The following is a 22,999-nucleotide window of genomic DNA, read 5'->3' as shown; positions in this document are numbered from 1 at the left end:
TGCCGGGCTCCCACGCCCTCCGAGACCGCCGGGCGCCCCCGCCCGGCCACTCTCCCACGAGTCCCCCGCCCTAGGACCGCCCCGGAGGAGGAGAGTGCCCCTGCTCCCCAGCGAGCAGGGGCGGGGCGGGGCGGGGCCGGGGGCGGGGCGGGCGCGGGCCGTCCCCCACTGGCTGCAGCCCGCAGGGTAGTAGCCGCTCAGTTCGCGGTGGCGGCGGCGGCGACAGCGGCGTCGCGGGCAGCTGGCGCCGTGAGGTCCTGCTTTGCCTAGCGCACGACGCACCAGCGGGCCGGCGGCCGGAGGGACGGGACGGGACGGGCGCTGCGCCGGCGGACCGCGAGCTGGAGCGGGAGCCGCGCGCTACAAGCCGGGCTCCTGCGCCTGCCAGGTCTGTGTTGGGGCCAGGCAGGCGCACCGAGGGGCCAGGGCGGGCGCGCGGAGGGGCCGGGGCGCGTGGTAGACCCGGATCCAGAGCGGTCCCTGCCGCGGACCGGGCCGGGGCATAGGCTTCCCGCTCTGGAAAGTTTGCCGCCGCCGCCCTGGGAGGGCTCTGCAGCAGCCAGGGAGGGAAGGGGGAGGGAGGGAGGGACCGCGGCGGGGAGGAGGCGGCCGGCGCCAGGCGGCCCCGGAGCCCTGGGCGGCGGCGGCGGGCGGGGTGGCTGGGGGTCGGGGAGGTGCGGGCGCAGGAGCCGGCCGCCGCCGCCGTCAGCCTCTGCGCGTGCCGGCCAGTCCCGTTAACGAGCTGCCCTGCTTCCGCAGTCTCCCGAGCGGCTCCCCTCTCCCGCCGGTGCCGAGCTGGGCCCTGGGGGACAACATGCCAGCGCGCGCCGCGTGAGGACGCCGCGGCCCCCGTCCTCGTCATGGGCACCTCGGCCTGCGCCCTCGTGCTCTGCGTGGCCGTGGCCGTGGTGGCCGGTGTCGCCTCGGAGCCCCCGGGCACGGAGCAGCGCGTCGCCGGGAAAGCGGCAGGTAAGGGAGGACCCAGCGCATTGGGGGCGGGCTGGGGCCCGGCAGGCAGAGGCGTCGGGGACACGATTGGGCCCTAGGTGGGGAGGGGACGCCGGGTCTGAGTGGCTCCGCGGGGCGGGTGCCCGGGTTTCGCTGTCTTCCCCAGAGATCGCGTCCAGAGCCAGCGCCGCGGTTTGTGGGGCGCCGGAGCCGCTGGGTGCTCCCCTAGTGCCAGGTTGCCCCGGGCAGCGGGGCGCAGCCCCCGCCCCTCGCGTCTCCCCTGCTGCGGCGCCGTCCGGAAGGCGCGGGGGTGGGGGCACATTGTTGTTCTTCGGGTTCTGTTGAAACGGAAAGTTCCCATTGTTGGCGTCCCCTCCCCTGGGCCCCAGTGCGTGTCCAGCTTCGGCCAAAGCGACAGGCTGGACTTCCGAGGGTGGGTGTGACCGCATTGGCCGAAGCCCGACTCTTGCCCCCGGTGGCCGGCGTAGTGAGGTGACACCTTCCAGCGCCGCTGCTCCCTCGCCTGCCCTTTCTGTTCAGTGGGCGGAGGGGGCGCCCCTGGTTGCGCGCCGGACGCTGGACGGGCGTCTTTAGGTCGTGAGGCCGCAACAGGCGCGCAGGGCCCAGAGGTCCGGCGCCCGCACACGCACGCAGGGCCAGCGGGGGGCGAACGCGCGGAGGGGGGCGCGGCCGGTGAGCTCACGCCCCACTCGGGCCGAGGCCCGAACAGCCTCCCCTTTGTACGTCGACGCGGCCACAGAGCGCGCATTGAGGGGGCGGCGGGCCGCGGGCGGGATCCGGGCAGATGGCGGCCGCCCAGGCCTGCGCCCCTTTCCGCGGCGGCGGCTGCAGCCTCCGGAACAATGTCATTTTTTTATGAATGAAAGTGAGCGCTGCGCCTGAATGTGCGTGTCAGTCAGCGGCGTGACAGGGGCCGTCGGGAGGTCAGCGCGCGCTTTCAACGCCTGCTCCAGCTCGGGGGAGCCAGGCATTAGCATTCGCATTCGCATTCAGATGAAGATATTACTCCCCGTGGCGGGGAATGTCAACTAGCCCCGGGGGAGGGGCGCCACCTCTACCCCCCCACACCCCCAGCGCTACTGCCACCGCCTGCGGGGCTGCGCTGCTGGTGACCCCCACCCCCCACTGGAGCTGGTGAAACAGGTAGTGCGTTCTTAGGTCAATAAACTTAATCCGGTTCCTTAACGAGACTCCGGCTGGGCAGTGAAAATACAAAGACCTCGTGAAATTTACAGAGGTCCGGGCTGGCGCTTTCCCCGGAACAGAAATCTTGGGGCGGGAGGTGGCTGGGGTCGAGGCTAAGGGGAACGTTTTTGGCTGCTGGACAGTCAAGGGCAGCCTTCCATCTCGACTCCTGGCCACTTCTCTCAAGGTGGCCCCCAGAGTGGCCCCCAGGGTGCACGCAGGGCAGTTGTCCAGTGGGCCCTGCCGCCTGACAGTACCCCACCCAAGAGGCCCTGCCTGGCTGCTACCTCTGCCAGCCCCTCCACCAGGCTGGACTTTGAGCCCCGTTAGTCTCTGGGTGGTTCATTAACCTGGGGTGAGCCTGAGAGCCCCTGTCACCCATCCCCCAAGTCCTCAGGTCTCACTTTAGCCTGGAAGAGGCCCCAAGGCACCCTCTTCACACAGTTGATCCTGGAGGGGAAGCCAGGGGCTGAAGGGGTCCTTGGTCTCAGGAGGACAGGTTGCCAGTCTGCCTGAGTGATTTACAAGTCCCCAGGGCTGCTGTGGGGGGCCGGTGTGGGGGGTCTGCCTGGCCTTCCGACTGGGGCTGCCAGCTGTCTGAGAGGCTCTGGGCTCCCCCTCCAACCTCAGTCTCCTCACCTGTCGGAGAGGGCTGATAATGGCAGGGTTGTTTGGAGAATTAGGAGGATAATCCTGGTAAGCCCTCATTAGCCCGCCCAGCCTCCAGATCCCTTTTATTATAAAACTTTGAGGAATATCTCTGGGTGGAGAGTGAGCGGAGAGGCAGGAAGGCCAGACCCCAGCCCTTGGCTTCAGGTCCCTTTGGGACTCCCTCTTCTCTTAGGCTCTTTCAAAGCACCCAGCTGGCAACACGTCCAGGGCCTGTGAGGTCTGCAGAATGGCTTTGTTACTTGACCCCAGGTCCTCATCTCAACCCAGAGCCCAATCCCTTGGGGTGGCCAGCTCCACACAGAGTCTGATTTAGTGCTTGTTCTCTGGGGTCGGCCTGGGGACCAGGAGCATTGCAGTCTCTCCATCCCACTCTGTGCCTCCCAATGTTCTGGGGGCCTTAGCTGGTGACGCAGAACTGAGAGGCTCCCTGAGCTAAGGAAATAGCCCTCCCCAGCAGGCTGGCTTGGCCTGTTGGACATCAGTCCCAGGGCAGGGAAGTTCTCCTACTGCTCACTTTCACAGCCTCCAGCCAGTTAGGGTATGATGGCCTCTCTGGGCCCCTGGACCTGTGGACCAATTGTTACCTTGTGCTGCCCTGGGGGAAAGGGGCACAGAGTCAGTGAGTGGCAGAGGCAGGGAGACTCCAAACAAACGCCCCCACACCCAGCATGGCCCATCCAGGATCTGTACTCCTTGGGCTGGATCCGTGGGCTATTTCTGGCATGTGGCATCTGGTGGAGCCCAGTCCTATGGGGGGGGACGGACTGTGCCCTCCGTATCTGGGGCTCAGCAAGAGTGTTTGTTATTCTCTGATGTTTTGGCTCCAGTGCCCATGTTCCCCCCGCACCCCCCACCCATGGGCTCCCTCCCACGGGGCTCCCTCCCAGGTGGGCTTCCCTTTTGTCAACTAAGAAGGAGCCCTTCCTTTTTTTTTTTTTTTTTTGGCAGTTTTTGGCTGGGGCTGGGTTTGAACCCACCACCTCTGATATTTGGGGCCGGCACCCTACTCCTTGAGCCACAGGCGCTGCCCAGAAGGAGCCCTTCCTGCTGGGGGAGCCACACAGCCTGGTAGCGGGGTCCCTGGGTGGGACTAGACCCTGAGCTCCTAGAGCGCCTCCCACCAGCCTCTCTGCTGCCCTTGAGACCCTGTCTGAAGTTGGCCCCTGGGCAGGGTGGCTGGGTGGGCCTTCCCCCCACACTGGTAGCACCGTGTAACTGGCTGGCCTGGGGCTGCTCTGTGTCCCCCAGCCCTGGATGGACCAGGTTGAAGGGAATACTTATGCAGATGGCTTGACCTGTGTTGCCACCCAGACCAAACTGGAACCAACCAGGTGTTGCCCTTGGGCCCGGGCCTGGGGCTGAGGCTGCCGAGATTGGCCTGTTCTTGGCCTTCTGGGGAGCCTCAGGCAGCTCTCAGCTCTGGGTGGTCCCCACAGGACACACTGGCCAGGACTGGAAGGCGGGAGGTCAGGCCAGGAGCCCCCTTGACTATTAGGCCCCCACAGGAGCTGGCCCTGAGCTATGGGTCCCTATGGGATGCAGGCTCCAGTGAGTGCTTCAGGGTGAGTGTGGGTCCTTGGGGCTGGCAGAATCCTGGTAGGCACTGGGCCTGTGGGGCTGGCCTAGGTGGGGTGGGCAGAGTTTGGCTTAGCTGGGGTGCCAGAGACTGGTGTGGCTGGAGTGGGCAGCTGGGCCCTTGAATCTAGGCCATGCGTCAGCAGAATGACAAGTGATGGGGCAGCAGGCCCAGCTAGGTTAGAGAAGCAGGCCGCCCAGCAGGACCACCCACCCCTGTCCCGGGCCCCAAGCCCAGGCCACCCGCCTGTGCTGGGCATTATCTGGCCTGACAGGGAGGTCTAGGGGTGATGGTCAGGTGGTGTGTGCCTGAGTCTCAGGCCTTGGTGGCCCCTAGGGAGCTGGGCAGCTGCTGGACAGGGGAGAGACCCAGGGGCCACCTATGTGCTGCCCCATACGCCTGTGCCCTCACCCCAGCTTCTCAGCTCTCAGGAAAAGGGCCAGGGTTCTGACCTGCTATCCTAATGACTCTGATAACTGCTTCCCCCATTCTGGGTCCTCCTCTGTGAGGTGGGGCTTTAGGCAGGAGACTGCTTCCAGCTGCCTTGTGAGCCCACATGGTCTCTTCACCCCCCGGGCCTGGACACCCATCTTGCCAGACCTGGTGTCCTTATTTGTATTGTGGTCTTTTCCTCTGTGTATTTTCTGTAATGACTGCTATGTGGAGCTTCCATAGACTCTGGGCTTAGGAGATCCCCACCCCAGAAAGCCCCCACCTGGCACCTGGGGCTGCTCATGCCTGTGCCTGGCTGAATGGAAGAGGCCCCTGCAGCAGACACTGTTGGGTGGGTACGTCCTCACGGCTGCCTGGCCTTGGCCTCCTTCCTTCTTGGTGTGGTGGCCCATCCTGTCCCCTCGCTGTCCACCTGAACTGCTCTTGAAGCTGAGAGGAGCGCTGGGGGTGCCCTGAGGGACCCTTCTGGGTAGACCTCCTTGTGAGGAAGCTGGCCCACATGCTGCCCCTTTTCTGATCTCCTTTTCAGCCTGAAGTCAGCCAGATGCAGCTTTTCCGTGCCTCCTTTTCTGTACCTGTGAGTGTAGAATGGATTTTACCTTTCTAAATGGCCAGATGAGCAGAGTGATAATCTTTCATCCTTAGGCATTGAACTCTTGAGTGTTCGTAAGTGAAGTTTCATAGGAGGACAGCAGTGCTGCTTATTCACAGGCTGTCTGTGGAAACTGCTGTCACCTGTAATAGTAGAGCTGAGTCCTAGGACGGCTAGAAGTACTGATGCCCTGGCCCTTTAGGGGAACAGTTACTAGCCCCTGGTTTGAAGGCTGTGTGGGGGGACCCAGGCTCTGGGAGCAGGTCCTTCTTCACTCAGGGCTGCTGAGCCCATGAAGTGGGAGTTCCTGGCGCCTCCCACAGGCCTGCTGGGTCCCCTGTGTTGCTTTCTTGGCACCTGCTCAGGGTGGTCCCTTTCACCTGCAGAGGGCCCAGGGCTGGATTCTGGCCAGCAGGAACAGCTGGTGTTCAGCAGTGGGGACATCGTGGATCTGAGCTGCCACCCACCTGGAGGTGGTCCTGTGGGGCCCACTGTCTGGGACAAGGATGGCATGGGGCTGGTGCCCTCAGAGCGCGTCCTGGTGGGGCCACGGCGGCTGCAGGTGCTGAATGCCTCCCAGGAGGATGCGGGGGCGTATAGCTGCCGGCAGCGGCTCACCCGGCGCCTACTCTGCAACTTCAGTGTGCGTGTGACAGGTGAGAGCTGCCCGGCCACTGGGCTGGGTGGAAGGGCTGTGTCACTCAGTTTTCTGAGCCCATGGAGACCCTGTGGCCATGCAGCTGCAGCACCTCTTTCCTAAGGGTCTTTCTGGTCATTGGCAAAGAGGAGGGTACTCCAAAGAGTCATGTCTGAATGGGGGCCCTAGCCCGCCGTGGGTGCACCTGGACATAGGTTGTCATGGGGCACTGCCCACACATACCCTCTCCTGCCTTGCAGATGCTCCATCCTCAGGAGATGATGAAGATGGTGAGGACGAAGTTGAAGACGCAGGTAAGCCTGGTCCCCACCATGTAGGCTGGCCAGGGTGGTGCCTGCTTTCTGCCTGCTAAGCCCTGCCTCAGCAGGCATGGGCAGGGGGCCGTGGCAATGACTGGGGTTGACCTAGAATCACACTGAGGATTTGATCCCCTCAGGGTGGAGGAGGGCTGGGTTGTGGAGATGGCTCTAATACCTGGGGTTAAGGGTGATAGCAGCTGCCATTCAGAGGGAGAGCTGTAGCGTCGGGCTATAAAGGGGAAGCTGGTGACCCCCGTGGATGTGCTGTGTGAGCACAATTGGGGACAATGCTTGGTGTCTTGGCCAGGAACAGTGGCATGTGGACTCTGCCCACCAGGAAGGGTGGTGGGAGGTGGGGCTTCTGGTTTTGGAGAAGTTGTGAGGTGTGCATGTGCAGGTGGGGGTCACTGTGGGATGGATGTCGGGGGCAGGTCCCTGGACCTCCTGGCATGAGTGGACAAGTAGGGAGGAAGAGCCAGCCTGGGGAGCATATCCCAGGAGAGGATGGAAACATCCAGCTCACTGTCCTGGCAGGTCCTGGTACTTTCTCCCATGTGGCTTAGGCTGTGGGGTCACTGGGGGCCGCCTTCCAAGGGTGCCACTGGCTGTGGCAGCCCTGAGTCCTATGGTCTCCCAGTCCTGGCAGATGGTACCTGCCACAGCCTGCCAAACTCACGTCACCCCAGGGCAGAATCATGTCAGCCCGGAGGTCTCTACCCCCAACCCCAAGAGGCTTGGGGAAGCGATTGCAAGCCCAAGGAGCCTCTTGCCAGCGTATTGTGCATGCTGCTTCCACCTGCACCTCAGCGTCCTCCAGGAGCTGGACAGCAGGGAGGTCGCTGTGGAGAGGGGCACTGGCACAGCCTCCCCCAAGAGTCCTGGCAGGAAGGCAGCCCCCAGCACTCTCCTTGCACAGGAGAGGAAACTGAGGCAGATGGGCAGGGGTAGCTTTGGAGGCAGAGGCATCTGTCGGGTCAGCTGGGCCTCTGCTCCTGGCCTTGGTTATTGCCTTCATGTGTGTGTCCTCTGGCAGGGGCCCCTTACTGGACTAGGCCTGAGCGGATGGACAAAAAGCTGCTGGCTGTGCCGGCTGCCAACACCGTCCGCTTCCGCTGCCCAGCTGCCGGCAACCCAACTCCTTCCATCTCCTGGCTGAAGAATGGCAAGGAGTTCCGTGGCGAGCATCGCATCGGGGGCATCAAGGTGACCTGGCTGTGGGCAGGGCCTTGGCCTGGGGGTGCACAGGCGGGGGGGTGTCTGGTGGCTCACTTGCTCCTGCTACAGCTTCGGCACCAGCAGTGGAGCCTGGTCATGGAGAGTGTGGTGCCCTCGGACCGCGGCAACTACACCTGCGTGGTGGAAAACAAGTTTGGCAGCTTGCGGCAGACATACACGCTGGACGTGCTGGGTGAGCGCTGGGGCAGCGGGTAGGGTGGCTGCTGGCGGCATGGGCAGCTCCTGAGCCCTGGCTGTTCCCGTAGAGCGCTCTCCACACCGCCCCATCCTGCAGGCGGGGCTGCCGGCCAACCAGACAGCAGTGCTTGGCAGTGACGTGGAGTTCCACTGCAAGGTGTACAGTGACGCGCAGCCCCACATCCAGTGGCTAAAGCATGTGGAGGTGAATGGCAGCAAGGTGGGCCCCGACGGCACGCCCTACGTCACTGTGCTTAAGGTGAGTCGGTCCTCAAATGAGTGCTGGGTGCTCCTGGGACTGATCCCAAGGCTGCTTCTAGGCTGGGATATGTGGAAGGATCTGAGCCAGGTGGCGTCAGTGCTTCTTGAGGAAGGGGCAGTGGAGGTTCTGGGCTAGAGGCTGAGTCACAGCAGTCACGCCCTGCTCTGGGCTGCAGGTGGCTACCGAGTTGAGCCATAGCCTCTCTGGGGTGGGCTCAGGGGCAGCAATGGTTGCCCAGGGCAGGAAGGTAGTAGCTGGGTCCTCTGGGTCCTTCTGGACCTTGAGGCTGGTGATTGAGCCTCAAGCTGGCCCAACAGGCTGTCCCAGCGGCATGGTACCCGCAGCCCTTAGCTTTGCTCCCACAGTGCAAGGGTGGGGGCTGCTGAGTTGGGACAGCTGCGACACTCAGCTCAAAGAGAAACATCTGTTAGAGACGATGCATCTGGTGGGGATGGGGAGAGGCTGCCGCAGTCCCTCCATGCCTTTGGGTGCTGTGTGCAGGGCTGGAGAGGCTCTGGAGGGCTCCAGGAGCTTGGGGTGGCCAAGACAAGCGCCTCCTGGGAAATCTCAGCCACTGCCAGGAGGTGCCACCACGCCACCTCCAGGCCCTGCCCTGGTCGGTCCTGGGGTCTCCACGTCCTGCCTCGTTTCTGGCGGGGCTAACCCGGGGCGTGCCTGAGCCGGGTCTCTTGTCCCCGCAGTCCTGGATCAGTGAGAGCGCGGAGGCAGACGCGCGCTTCCGCCTGGCCAATGTGTCGGAGCGGGATGGGGGCGAGTACCTCTGCCGAGCCACCAATTTCATAGGCGTGGCTGAGAAGGCCTTTTGGCTGCGCGTTCACGGGCCCCAAGCAGGTAACAACTCTGTCCCATGCCGGCCGGCACTCGAGCTCCAGCTCCCAGGCTCTGGCCGAGTCCCTGCACGCCCTGCACGCCCATCCTGCTCGCTCCCACTCCCATTCTGCTCTGCTCTGGCCACCTGGGCAGTGCTAGCCTCCACGGTGACTGCCCGCTTCCAGCCTCGGGCCTGCGCTGGCCCTTCCCACACCCCCATGCACCCCAGGAGGTCCTCAGCACCCACCAGGCCGGGCACCACACTGAGTGTCTACCTTCGCTTCTCTCTGGCCACAGCCCCACTGCCTGCTTGCTTCCAGCCAGTCTGTCCACCTGTCCTCCCTCTGCACCCTCCTCTCTCCGTGCTAACCTTGCATGCTGCCTCCTGTGCAGCGCCGTGCCTGATGCTCACTTGGGACAGAGGACGCCGGTGGAGGGACTGGCTTCGGGCTCGGTGCCGACGCACAGGCGGAGGGCCCTCAGCCGCCGTGGCAGTGGCTGCCATGGCCGAGGTGGTGATGGCCAAGATGGTGGTGGCCGAGGCGGTGGTGGTGGCGTTTTCCTTGCAGCCTGGCTGGATCATCGCCGTGCGGACTCTGCTGTGGTGCCCGTGGGGAGGTGCTGGCACTTGCCTATCGCGCTCTGTTCTCTCTTTGTAGACTGCGGGCGCTAACACCACCGACAAAGAGCTAGAGGTTTTGTCCTTGCGCAATGTTACCTTTGAGGACGCCGGGGAGTACACCTGCCTGGCGGGCAATTCTATCGGGTTTTCCCATCACTCTGCGTGGCTGGTGGTGCTGCCAGGTACTGGCTCCTGCCGCTCTGCACTTGTGCTCTCAGGGTGCTGGCTTGGGGTATGCCACAGCTGCCGTGGACAGGCGTGGGATCCTGCAACATGCGTTGCCCTGTTCCACCTGGCCCTGTGCCTGGTGTGGGAACAGAGCTGACCAGCCCTGTCTGGCCTCAGAGGGTCACCCGACGACCAGCCGGATCCTTAAATGTGGACCCTCTGCCGCAGCTCTGGCCTCTGCCTGGCGCCTGGGTGGTGGTGCGGGTACTGCTGGCTTTGTGCCCTTCTCTCTGGGGTCTGGCCCAGCCCTTTGGGATGCTTCTTTGAGCCCCACCCTACTCCCTGGTGTCTACGGTTCTGCCTGGGGCAGCCCGTGGGGGCTCCCAAGAAACAGGCCAGGCCTCAGTGCTTGTGTCTTTGCAGCCGAGGAGGAGCTGGCAGAAGCCGGTGAGGCCAGCAGCGTGTACACGGGTGTCCTCAGCTACGGGGCAGGCTTCTTCCTGTTCATCTTGGTGGTGGCAGCTGTGACACTCTGCCGCCTGCGCAGCCCCCCCAAGAAGGGCCTGGGCTCGCCCACCGTGCACAAGATCTCACGTTTCCCACTGAAGCGACAGGTAACAGAAAGTAGATACCAGGTTCCGAGCTGCCTGCGGCCCAGCCAGCCTCTCAGGCCCCTGTGGCCCACACTGGTCTTGGGGTCTCTGTGCTCAGGGAACCTTGCGGTGTCCCATGCTGGGGGCTCACATGGGACATGTTTCTCTGTGAGCAGGTGGACTAACCCCTCTTTCATCTCAGGTCACCACATAGAGCCCAGGTTACCTTGGGTTACAAAGCACTTGTTTTTTTTTTTTGTAGAGACAGAGTCTCACTGTACCACCCTCGGGTAGAGTGCCGTGGCGTCACACGGCTCACAGCAATCTCTAACTCTTGGGCTTAGGCGATTCTCTTGCCTCAGCCTCCCAAGCAGCTGGGACTACAGGCGCCCGCCACAATGCCCAGCTATTTTTTGTTGCAGTTTGGCCGGGGCTGGGTTTGAACCCGCCACCCTCGGCCTATGGGGCCGGCGCCCTACTCACTGAGCCACAGGCGCCGCCCCACAAAGCACTTGTAAAAATCTTCAGTTAACACTAATAGAAGTCAGAACACTCACTTCCCAGCCCAGTGCGCTGCCTGTGTGCCTGGGCCTGGTGCCCTGTCGAGGGTGCTCCACCCCACCCTACCCCCAGCTCTTGAGTACGGCACCAACCTGCCCCTGCCGACCCAAGCAGGTGTCCTTGGAGTCCAACTCGTCCATGAGCTCCAACACGCCACTGGTCCGCATCGCCCGGCTGTCCTCAGGAGAGGGCCCCACACTAGCCGATGTCTCTGAGCTCGAGCTGCCAGCTGACCCCAAGTGGGAGCTGCCCCGGGCCCGGTCAGTGGTGGTGACGGTGCACAGAAGGGCTGGTTAAGGCTCTGGTTGGGTGGGGTGGCTATCCAGCAGGTGCCTGTTGCATTTTGATTGGAGTTGGGGGGGGGGTTCAGGGCTGTTGGGGAATGATAGCTATCAGGTGCAGGCTCGGGCCTTGGGAGTAGTTCCTCTCAAGATGCTCTGCTGGAGGGCACAACACAAGGTGACGACTGAGGGTGACACCTCCATCCTTATGAGCAGGAGTAGGGATGTATGTGGAGGGCTGCTTGGAGGCAGTGTTGCTGGGTAGGACTAGGCAGGGGCATACGGTGGGGCTAGGAGCAGGTGGGCTCAAGCACTCTTCCCTGTGCTGCTTCAGGCTCACGCTGGGCAAGCCTCTGGGGGAAGGCTGCTTCGGCCAGGTGGTCATGGCGGAGGCCATCGGCATTGACAAGGACCGAGCTGCCAAGCCTGTCACTGTGGCTGTGAAGATGCTGAAGGGTGAGGAGCCATACAGCATAGCAAGGGGCAGCGGGGCAGGCCTGGGGTGCACCACTTGATACACCTTCCTTGCACAGACAGTGCCACTGACAAGGACCTGTCGGATCTGGTGTCGGAGATGGAGATGATGAAGATGATTGGCACGCACAAGAACATCATCAACTTGCTGGGGGCCTGCACGCAGGGTGGTAGGTGCAGGGGCCCAGGTGGGTGGGTGGTGCCCTCTCTGGCCCCATGGGCCCCTCTGACAAGCCTGTGCCCACAGGGCCCTTGTATGTGCTGGTGGAGTATGCGGCCAAGGGCAACCTGCGTGAGTACCTGCGGGCACGGCGGCCCCCAGGCATGGACTACTCCTTCGACACTTGCAAGCTGCCAGAGGAGCAGCTCACCTTCAAGGACTTGGTGTCCTGTGCCTACCAGGTGGCCAGAGGCATGGAGTACCTGGCCTCCCAGAAGGTGAGCAGGGTGGGAGCCCGAGGTGAGTGGCCTGTGGGCTGTGGGCAGGTGTGGAGAGGCAGGGCAGTGGCTTGAGCCCTGGCCCCGCACCCCAGTGCATCCACAGGGACCTGGCCGCCCGTAACGTTCTTGTGACTGAGGACAATGTGATGAAGATTGCGGACTTTGGCCTGGCTCGAGACGTGCACAACCTGGACTACTACAAAAAGACCACAAATGTGAGCCCAACTCTGGGGTGGGGGTAGGGGCATCATAGGAGGGCACCTGGCAGCCAGCATCTCTCTCCTGTCCTCTTCCCAGGGCCGGCTGCCTGTGAAGTGGATGGCACCTGAGGCCCTGTTTGACCGTGTCTACACACACCAGAGTGATGTGTATGTTCCCTCAGCCCCACCCTGGGGGAGGGGAGCTCTGGGGGCAGAGCCAGCAGCCTAGCTATAGCCCCCACAGCCCTGGGCCTGGGGCTCTCAGAGGGTAGTGGGTCCCTTGCCCTTGCCTGTACCTTGCGGGCTCCTGGTACCTGCCTGGGCGCCAGTTCAGGAGTGGGCCACAGGGCAGTCTGACCCCGGGTGCCCCTGCAGCTGGTCCTTTGGGGTCCTGCTCTGGGAGATCTTCACACTGGGGGGCTCGCCGTATCCTGGTGTCCCTGTGGAGGAGCTCTTCAAGCTGCTGAAAGAAGGCCACCGCATGGACAAGCCAGCCAACTGCACACATGACCTGTGAGTCTCCACAGGCCGGGTAGGGCAGGCCAGGAAGCCTGGGGGTGGGCAGCTGGGAGCCGTGGCTGAGCAGCCTCCTCACAGGTACATGATCATGCGTGAGTGCTGGCACGCTGCGCCCTCTCAGAGGCCCACCTTCAAGCAGCTCGTGGAGGACCTTGACCGTATCCTCACTGTGACATCCACTGATGTGAGTGCGACCCAGACCCTGAGCCCTGAGGGGTGGGGCTGGCCCTCTGGGAGGGAAATGGGGCTTTGGCGTGCCTGACTGCCTATCCCCATCGGCAGGAGTACCTGGACCTGTCAGTGCCCTTTGAGCAGTACTCCCCAGGCGGCCAGGACACCCCCAGCTCCAGCTCCTCTGGGGATGACTCCGTGTTTGCCCACGAGCTGCTGCCCCCGGCCCCGTCCAGCAGCGGGGGCCCAAGGACGTGAAGGCCATCAGCTTGCAGTCTGAGCCCCCAGCAATGTGAGAGGGGACCCCAGCCCACCCTGGGCTGCTGGTGTGTGGTCCCCCACGCCAGAACCTGGTACAAACTGACAGATCAACAATGCTTCACGCCTGTGTGTGCACATGTGAGCACCGAAGCTGGTACAGCCGTCCTGAGGCCTGTGCTGCTGTGCTGTGACCTCCTAATCTGGGCCTCTGCACCGAGGGGCCTTCGTGCTGGGGGTCTAAGTATAGAATGTAAAGTGGCCTCCCCTCGATCCCCCATGGGCAGACACTGAGCCAGACTACCCAGACTCAGTCCCTGCCCGGCCCTCTGTGCCCCATGCGAGTGTCAGGGGTCAGGGGCTGAGCCCTGGGGTCTCAGCCCCTCCAGTGCCCAGAGCTGAGCCTGCAGAATAGCCCTCTTCCGAAAGCCCCCACCTCTACCCATTTGGCACCTGCTGGGGGCGAGTGTCAGTACCCAGCACCCCCTCCAGGCTCCTTGCTTCCCTTCCCCTCATACTGAAATTACGGGTACGTGAAGGTGGAAGCCTTTAACCTCTATCCACAAAGTTTATTCTAGAAACGAGTTGTACATTTATATAAATAGTGCTGTGTATATGATATACATACATACGTATATATAAAAGTATCTATGGGAGAGGCAGCACACTGAGGCCTGAGACCTGGGGTGCTGAGGCAGGGTTGGCCCTGGTGGGGAGGTCCCTAGGAAACTCGCTGTTGACACAACACAAACGCAGGCAGGGGTGCAGACACTTTTCTGGCACCACAGTTTTGTTTTAAAAATTGTACCTGGGCCTGTATATTTGTAAAGCTATTTATCGACCTCCAGCATCTTTGTCCCCTGCATCACCCCCTCATAGCTTTTAGCCAGCCCCACAGCAGACAGAGTTTTAGGTTTTAAGTTATTAACAGCTGAGGGTTACAGACACTGTGCCCAGCCGTGCCTGAGCTAGAGCTGCCTGTAGAGCCTGGAAGGCCGCTAATAGTTGGAGGTGATTTGGGGAGGATATTTTATTTCCTTTGCAGGGGAATTAGATTTCTATAGGATTTTTCTTTAGGAGATTTATTTTTTTTGGACTTTAAGGCAAGCTGGTACAAATTCTTAACAAATACAAATTCTTCATACAAATTCTCCTTGCTGCATGTTCTGGGCAAGGAGGCAGTTTCCAGGGAAGGGCCTGCCCTGTGTGCAGGTTCAGATATTATTAGATGTTACAAGTTTATATATATATCTATATATATATATAATTTATTGAGTTTTTACAAGATGTGTTTGCTGTAGACTTAACACTTCTTACGCAATGCTTCTAGATTGTTATAGCCTGGACTGCTGCCTTTCAAAGCTTCGGAGAGAAGCCGTGAATTCAGTTTTGTTACTTTGTGCAGTTAATGGCCCGAGTTGGGGTGGTTGTCCCTTACTTGTGGGCTGCGCCGTGGCTCAGGGTGGTCTCTTCTTACAGCCTAGTGCTTGGTGACCACGGTGTGGTCCAAACCAACAGACATAGTCTTGTGAGCCCAGCAGATGTACTTTCCCAATAAAGCAAGAATACTGGTTCCCACCCTGGCCTGGGCTCCTTGCCTTCTGTATGGGACCCTGGGCAGCTCCTTGTAGGGTCATTTGCCCCCAAAGGGATCGGGAGGGCTCCAAGCCAGTGGACTGGCTGGAGGGCTCCAGGGTGAGGATGCAGAGTCTGGTGTTGGTGGTGGGCCCTGGTGGGACCCCAGAGAATGAGCTCCAAGTGAGCCAGCTCCCTGGCTGCCCCCAGCTCATGGGGTCATGTCCAGGTGCTTGTGTAGGTCTGAGGGGTCCCCTTTGCCCCCAGCACCTGCCTGCTTGATCGCCTGAGGAGAGGAGCTTTCTAGGTGTCCCAACATGGAGCTGCCTATAAACACAGTGACCTCAGGAGAGTGCCGTCCACACAGGTGTGGGCTATTCTGGCAGCTCCCCCTCCACCCCCGCCTGGCCACCCGCCAAAGGCGCCACAGGTTCCCCTTCCATGCCAGCCATGCCTGTGCCTTTTGGCAGACCTCGTCCCTCCTCCCAGGGTCACAGCCTGAGCAGGGTGGGAGTTGAGTCTGGAAGGAGGCAGGCATGGTCCCACCTCACATACCACCTGATCTGGGAGCCTTGCTACAGTTGTAATTTGGAACTCACTTTCCAGGCAAGGGTATTTCTGGCCCACTTTCTGGGTAGGCTGTGAGGGCCTAACCCTATTGAGTGCTTATCAGGGCAGCAGCTCCCTGATGGGGGTGGGCACAGCGACCTTGAAAAGAGCATCACGCCCCCCACCTGCTCAGTGACCCAGTGGTGCTGACCCAAAGGCTGGCCTGGCCATAGGACCTGGGGACAGTGCCCAAGGGAGAGAGGTCCGGAGGAGGCAGGTGAGGCTAAGGGACAAGCAGGTCCTGTACCTTCTGGGCTTGAAGCATGAGCCAGGGTGCCGTGCAGCGCTGGGTCTGCTGCCTCCCCAGCCCCTCCCTAGCCTGGACAACTCAAGTGGGCCAGGCACAGGAAGCTCAGTCCTCAGAGCTGCCCACCAGGAGCCCCTGTCCGGTAAGAACACAAACGGGAGGTCTCTGCTGTCACCACAGTGGAACCTCCCCAGTCGTGCCCTCCAGAGTGGGCAGTTGGGTCTCATTTCTGGGATGGCTCTTTGGGGAGAGTTGTGTCCTGAAGATGGCCCTGCCTCCCAGACATGGCTAGTGGCTCCTATAGGGTGTTTGACTTGCTCCTGGCAGGCCTGGCAGTTTCCTGTGGGTGGGTCCCAGGGCTTCCCTGGGCTTGTCAGCTTAAGTGCTCCTGGAGAGAAAGGGAGAGCTTTTCGGGAAGGCAGATGAGCCATGTTCTCTGGAATCCCTATAGAACTGCCACTGCAGGCAGGCACATGGTGCCTTCCCTGGCCACTGTCAGCTGTTTTCCATAGATGGCCGTCTCCACTGTGTACTTCCCACACTAGCCCTGGCATTAGCCTTTCTTGTGCTGGGTACCTTTGGGTTGGTGTCTGAGCCCTGGGGGAAGATTAGTGAGAGGAACAGGCTTCAGCCCAGGCCTTGTGTCCTTTGGTTAGCTCAGATCCCTCACTGCCCTCAGGCTCACTGGGCCATGTCCCAAGGGCCTGGTGCAAGGGAGGGGCATAAGCCTGCATGCACACAGCCAGCAGCCCTGGGAGGAAATCTGAGGCGCCTGGAGAGCCTGACACCAGCATGGGGGAGCTTGAGGCTGTGTCCAGGCTTGGGCAGGGCGATCTGTGCACCAAGGCAGCAGGTTTGGCAGAAGAGACACCACAGCTCAGCCCTGCAGCTGGGATCCTCTGCCCACCCTCCAGAGTTGTGCGCTGTGAGACAGCCACCAAGGGTTATATGCTGGGTGTCCAGCAGGCTGTGGTGTGGGCAGCAGCGCTGTGTACCCCTAGTCCTTCCCCCAAGAATCTTTCAGAAGGGCAGGGTCCCAGCCACCACCCAGCCAAGAAACAGATTCTAGGTACTGGCACCTGCCCTGTGGGCCCTAAGCCAGGCACAAAGAATCTGAGTGTCAGGCAGGCCCCAGACAATCACTGTGTGGCAGACAGGTTGTCAAGACAGTGGTTTATTAGTCTTCTTATATCAAATGGTGTCTAGAAAACAAGTGACCACATGGGCCAGGCCAGCACAGTGGCACATCTATGTGGCAAGGACCCCCCACATTCTGCCCAGCTGCCAAAGGGCTGCAGACTATCTCCCCCAGGGCAGGAGGCCGAGAACCAGGCCCTGAGCCCAGGGGGTGAGTGGGCACTGAAGAGTCTCCCAAGGAAATGGGGGTCCTCTAGATCTGGCCTCACAGCAGCACATCCTGGGGAGCAAAACACCCAGGCAGGACAGCAGACGACTCTGATGGTTTCCATCTGGACTTTTTATGTGTCAAAGGGTTAAAAATATTATTCTGAGCTGTTACAGGAACATGGATTTGACGTTTTTAATAAAAATACTATTTCTACAAAAGGTGTTAACACATAGCCTGGGGACCCCTGCAGGACAGGACTTGTTCCCCGAATTCCCAGGTGGTGCTGGCCATGGAGGTCTCAGCCCCTGCCACAAGGTCATCTTTCAAAACGAATACAGTGCCCTTCATTTAAGAAGTCTAGACTGTTACATTCCAAAATGACTCTGGAAGCCCCGCGGCCCTGAACCCTGCTTAAGAAGCAGGCCTGCAGGTAGAGTGAGGAAAGGCCCCCTGAAGCAGGCAGTACCCTTGCTGCGAGAGCAGGCAGAGGCTATATGTTCAGGCACTGGGCAGGTATAAACATTGACAGTTTTTAAAAACCTCCCCACGCAAAACTCTTCTGGACCCATTTCTCACCCTGTGCCTGGATGCTATCTCAGCTGTAATAAACAGACGTGGTAAGGGGGAAAGCCAGTCTCAAGCCCAACTGCAGTCGCCAGTACTGACAAGGACCATCCCCTACATGCCTGCGGAGTCCCACAGGCAACCTGGAGGGGGAGGGCAGAGCCCAGGGCCAACGGGGACACCTGCACCTGGCCAGACAGTGCAGATGAGGCCAAGTCGTGGTCACAGCTCATTGCCCCAGAGTCCCGCTCACAGGGAAGATCTCCATCATCAGAGGGACTGTTCGGTAACCACAAAGCTGTCCTCAAAAGTAAGTACACTTTGACCACTGAAAACCAGGCAACTCACAGAGTGACAGAATTCATAAATAGTAATTAGGCATCTAAAACACACTTTTTTTTTTAAATAATTGAAATAAAAATCCTTTAGAATACAACTATTAATATTTTACAAAGATTTACATTTAAGAATATATAATCTTACTCCTAATTGTCATGTTTCTTCTTTAATGGCTGAGCAATAAAAAATTTCAAGTAACAGAAATGTCCCCCTCTGCAAGCTGCTGCCCTCTTGGCTAACTGGCTGCTCTGTGTGCTGTCCCTATTTTCCCAAATTCCCACATCTGAGCCCCTGAAAGGACGTTCTCACCAGCAACCAGCCTGGCCTTGAAAGGATGTTGAGTGTGACCACACAACAGGACAGGAAAGTGGTGGTAGCCACAGGATGCCTTAGCTATCTGACTATGCTGCCAGGTGTTGAGAGGCCACTAGCCACCTGGCCCATGGAGGATGCCTGGTTCCACCCAGGGGACTGGGAAAGCCCTAAGCACTGAGGGTGTCACTGCCCTGGAGGCTTTTGAGATGGCCTCTGTACCACATGTTCCCACTCCCTGGCTTCTGGAGTATGGCCACTTGCCTGAGGGCCTACAACAGCTAAGGGGATCGGTGCCATGGACCCACAGGTGCACACGGCCATGGCACCAAGAGCCCCAGGGGTGTTGCAGGGTGTGCTCCTTCTATGTTGGGGATGTGCTAGGGACCTTCTGACCAGGGAGACCCTCCCTGGGCTAGGGCTCCTTCCAGATCCCAGAGCACCTGCTCCAGCCCCTGCAGTGAATGTCAGCAGCCCACACGACAGCAGCACAAGGACCACCCAGAAGGAGACACGTCATTGCCAAAGTCTTCATTAGTATCTCTCACATGATTTAGGTCAGATATTCCTCACGAGTCAGGCAGATAGCCCTATGAGCACATTCCGTACTACTCAGCTGATTAAAGAATTAGGTAAAAACAAAAGGCAAATCAAGAGTGAGTTCTGGTCAACACATAATGGTGAATCGGCACAAAAACCGTGGGCATACTTGTCAGAAGATGTCACTTCCCAGAGGCCATTAGAGAAGATACTTTGTTTCAACAGCTACACAGATCTGACTTTGAAAATGTGCAGGAAGAGATCCACACGTTTACACTGATCCTGAAGGAGGCGAGGTCCACGGACTGGCCAGAGCATCATCTTCAGTGCTGAGGAGGCTGTGCTCAAACGCCAGTGTCCACAGGGTCCTCAACCTCCTGAGGATAGAACAGCACAGACAACGTGACAATATGGCCACACACAGGGGGCTGGTGGGGCCACATCCATGTCCTGGTGTGAATACAGACATGACTCCCTGGACGGGCTCTAGGAGTCCAGACTGATTGAATCTTCATGGAATGATGAATATTAAAAATTACTTGATTATGGAAGTTTCTGATTTATTCCAGACAAAATATTAGATTTGCCATTAAGAATCACTTCCAGGCAATCACCACCACGGGCATCGATCGCCATGGCAACTGGTGCAGAAGGCAGGTGCCAGGACTGGCAGCCTAGTTCTTCACCTCTGCGGCCTCCTTCTCTGCCTTCTCCTTAGCCTTCTCCTTCTCCTCCACCTTCTCCTCTTTCTCCAGTGTAGCCACAATCTCAGCCACCTGGCTAGTAGAGACATGAACATCTTCTTTGTCCACCAGCTCAATCACCTGCACACATGGGAAAGGGAGGAACTCAAACACAGCATGGGGGGTGGAACGTGGCCCACTTCTCAACCACCTCCACTACCTACCAGCAGTCCCTGGGGTCCTCCAGCTGCCCTGGTCCTCAGAGTACCATCCCTTTGAGTACAAAGGGCTCCAAAGCCCTAGGCCTGGTTAGAAGCCCTGGAGTGGGGAGCTATGCTCAGAGAGTAGGAGGCCAGGGCGCTTCCCCTGGGGCCCTATAGGGCAGGGGTACCACGGCGGGCACACTGGCAGTAGTGCAAGGTCCTGCAGGACACATACCACAGGGCCAGGGCCTGCCTGGACCGTGGCTTCCCAGAGCACACAGCAGTGATGTGAAGGGACTGGTCCTGTGTCCCCCAGATTAAGGATGGGAGGGAGGTAGGATGCTTGGCATATGTGTCTGACACCTCTATGCTTTTTTTTAAGACAAGAGTCTCACTTTGTTGCCCTTAGTGGAGTGCCATGGCTCACAGCAACCTCCAACTCTGGGCTTAGGTGATTCTTTTGCCTCAGCCTCCCGAGTAGCTGGGATTACAGGCGCCCGCCACAATGCCTGGCTATTTTTTGGCTGCAGTTTAGCTGGGGCCAGGTTTGAACCTGCCACCCTTGGTATATGGGGCTGGTGCCCTACCCACTGAGCCACAGGCGCTGCCCCAACCTCCATGCTTTTAAACTGAAAAGAGAGTAGCTGGCCAGGCACACTGTCTCATTCCATAATCCCAGCACTCTGGGAGGCCAAGGTGGGTGGATCCCTGGAGCTCAGGAGTTTGAGACCAGTGTGAGACCCCATTTCTAAAAAAATAGAAAAAAAAAAGGCCCACATCACAAAATCTCAAAACTGCAGATGCTGGCATGGATGTGGAGAGAAGGGAACACTTTTACACTGCTGGTGGGACTGCAAACTAGTACAACCTTTCTGGAAGGAAGTATGGAGAAACCTCAAAGCACTCAAGCTAGACCTCCCATTTGATCCTGCAATCCCATTACTGGGCATCTACCCAGAAGGAAAGAAATCCTTTTATCATAAGGACACTTGTACTAGACTGTTTATTGCAGCTCAATTTACAATCGCCAAAATGTGGAAACAGCCTAAATGCCCACCAACCCAGGAATGGATTAACAAGCTGTGGTATATGTATACCATGGAATACTATTCAGCCATTAAAAAAAATGGAGACTTTACATCCTTCGTATTAACCTGGATGGACGTGGAAGACATTATTCTTAGTAAAGCATCACAAGAATGGAGAAGCATGAATCCTATGTACTCAATTTTGATATGAGGACAATTAATGACAATTATGGTTATGGGTGGGGAAACAGAAAGAGGGAAGGAGGTGGGTGGGGCCTTGGTGTGTGTCACACTTTATGGGGGCAAGACATGATTGCAAGAGGGACTTTACCTAACAATTGCAATCAGTGTAACCTGGCTTATTGTACCCTCAGTGAATCCCCAACAATAAAAAAAAAAAAAGAAAAAAAAAATAGAAAAAAAAAAAAAATTAGCCAGGTGTTTTGGCAGGCTATCGTCCCAGCTACTTGGGAGGCAACTTGGCAGAGGTTGCTGTGAGTTGTGACACCACAGCACTCTGCCCAGGGCAACAGAGTGAGACTCTGTCTCAAACAAAAAGGAAAAAAAAAAAGAAATGAATAAATATTTTTGGTAAATGGGAAACCACTAACTTGCCAACACATCAGGAGCCATGAAGGCAGTTTCTTCTCAGAAATGTCAATGATTACATGCCCATTGAAAAAGCAGGTGGCTGGCTCCAGAGAGTGACATTTCCCACCACACTACTCTTACTGTTGTGACACTGCCTGCCAACAGTGGGAGTGGGCTGTGGAGCAGGACATCTGGCACACTTGGGCCTCCCAGGCAGGTGGGCATGCATGGGTGCAGGTGCTGGGGACACATAAGGAAAATGCTTTAGCAAAAGGGAGCCTATCACTTAATAGTTTCTTACTCCCAGTGCTAGGGAATAGCCGTGGCTCCTGACCTGCTCCTTGAGCAGAGACAGCAGACCTGGGTGTGTGGGAGGTAGCCCCTGTAGGCACCTCATGAGCTGCCCTCCCAGACCCATCAGGCCCAGAGCAAAAGGTCAGCCCCACCTTGACGAGGTCATCGATGTTGATCTTGCCATCCTTGTTTTCATCTAGTGCTGAGGCCAGGCTGAGCAGTTTGTTTTCCGGAATGTGCTTGATCTGCTTCATGGCACTGATGAGCTCAGTGACGCTAATGACGTTCTCCCTGGGAGCACAGCCTGCATGTGGCTGCCAGCCAGGTGTCCTGTCCCACGGGCCTCCCCACACACCTGTGGCTGCAACTGGTTAGCCCTGAACCCAGGCAGCCCACAGTGTACCCACCACTACGGAGCCCCATGCATGGCCAAGAGGTCCTACGCCTCTTCCTTTGGGATGGACAGCCTATTTGGCCATCCACGCAGGAAACCACTGGGCCCAGGATCTTCCATGTGTGTGCCAGTCAGCCACTGCCCAGGGCACAGCAGGGCGAGGGCCCCGTGAACATCCTGGCCATGGCTACTGAGCTGTGGTCCACAGGGCTGTGGCCCGTGGGGATGCTCACCTTGGTCAAGGGGGCAACCTCTGACCTGTGTGGGGAGGTGACTCCCCTGGCAGGAGGGTCAACAGGTTAAAGAGAGGACATGCCCTCATTGGGGGTGGACAAGGGCCTCCAAGAGAGACCCACGGAATGAGCAGGCCTCTGTGGCCAGCCTACTGCCAGGCCATGGGCACCTGGTCTGGCTGAGTGGGGACACAGTATGGCCTGTGGGGTACAAGGCATCAGCTGTCACGATGGTGGCTATTTTACTTGCCCAGTGGGCACTCAATGGATAGCAGTTCCCAAGGCCACAGCAGGGCAGTGAGAAGGCCAACTGCATCATGGGTGGCAGTGAGCAGGGGGTTTAGGAAAGGGCAGAAGTAGAGGAGGAGGAGGGAGCCATAGGAGGGGTGGAGGGCAGGCAGGCAGCACAGGCCTTGGTGGATGGAGATGGGGAAGAGACTGGCAGGAATACCTGCCCAGAGATGTAGGTCACAGGTGGAGGGACAGCATTGCTCAGAGGCCAAAGTGTGCCCTTTCGCCACTTAAATCCCAGCCAAGCGCCTACAGACCTGCCCCCACTGGGCCCTGCTCACCCCGTGGTCGTCCCCTCAGTGGGGCCCAGCCGGCCAGCCTGCTGATCCGCCTCTAGCTGCGTGATGAGGCCGTCGATCTGCCCGATCATCTGCTGTACCCTCTTTGTCAGCCTCTTGCTGGCTTTAGACTCTTCCACATATTTCTCTTCACCAGTCTTTGAAAGTTCCTTTTTGATCTCTTGTAAGTCCTAATGAAATTTTTTTTAGTTGTAAAGTTTGTCTTTAGAAAAGGTGGGGAGGAAAGGGGTAGAGAGGTGATCACTGTATGC

General features: G+C 59.0%; 2 protein-coding genes across 7 annotated transcripts in view; one reads left to right on the top strand and one right to left on the bottom strand.

Annotated features, from left to right (window-relative positions):
• Positions 1–172: 172 nt before the first annotated feature.
• FGFR3 (fibroblast growth factor receptor 3) lies at positions 173–17,759 on the top strand. 6 transcript variants are annotated; one of them, XM_053577519.1, is made up of 18 exons: positions 186–388; positions 760–969; positions 5,834–6,103; positions 6,345–6,398; positions 7,438–7,607; positions 7,689–7,812; positions 7,886–8,076; positions 9,570–9,714; positions 10,124–10,314; positions 10,966–11,114; positions 11,470–11,591; positions 11,669–11,779; positions 11,857–12,047; positions 12,143–12,265; positions 12,348–12,418; positions 12,626–12,763; positions 12,848–12,953; positions 13,052–17,759. In XM_053577519.1, exons 2-18 carry the CDS (start codon positions 861–863, stop codon positions 13,196–13,198), a joined length of 2,412 nt encoding a protein of 803 aa, XP_053433494.1. In that variant the 5' UTR covers positions 186–388; positions 760–860; the 3' UTR covers positions 13,199–17,759. The 6 variants fall into 6 exon arrangements, with proteins under 6 accessions (XP_053433497.1, XP_053433494.1, XP_053433493.1 ...); XM_053577518.1 differs by lacking the exon at positions 9,570–9,714 and adding an exon at positions 8,781–8,931 and having other exon boundaries at positions 10,969–11,114; XM_053577517.1 differs by lacking the exon at positions 9,570–9,714 and adding an exon at positions 8,781–8,931.
• Positions 17,760–18,708: 949 nt separating this feature from the next.
• LETM1 (leucine zipper and EF-hand containing transmembrane protein 1) overlaps positions 18,709–22,999 on the bottom strand; it is a 39,094-nt gene continuing 34,803 nt past the window's right edge. Inside the window, exons 12-14 of the mRNA XM_053577523.1 lie at positions 22,731–22,918; positions 21,684–21,822; positions 18,709–19,556 (exon numbers count right to left, since the gene is read on the bottom strand). Coding sequence (XP_053433498.1) covers positions 19,407–19,556; positions 21,684–21,822; positions 22,731–22,918 — 477 coding nt within the window. The 3' untranslated portion in view covers positions 18,709–19,406. The remainder of the gene's footprint in view (positions 19,557–21,683; positions 21,823–22,730; positions 22,919–22,999) is intronic.

The sequence above is a fragment of the Nycticebus coucang genome, chromosome 23, assembly GCF_027406575.1.
Source record: "Nycticebus coucang isolate mNycCou1 chromosome 23, mNycCou1.pri, whole genome shotgun sequence".
Classification (NCBI taxonomy): Eukaryota; Metazoa; Chordata; class Mammalia; order Primates; family Lorisidae; genus Nycticebus; species Nycticebus coucang.
Note: the sequence above shows the minus strand (reverse complement) of the source record. Positions and strands in the feature narration are given on the sequence as shown.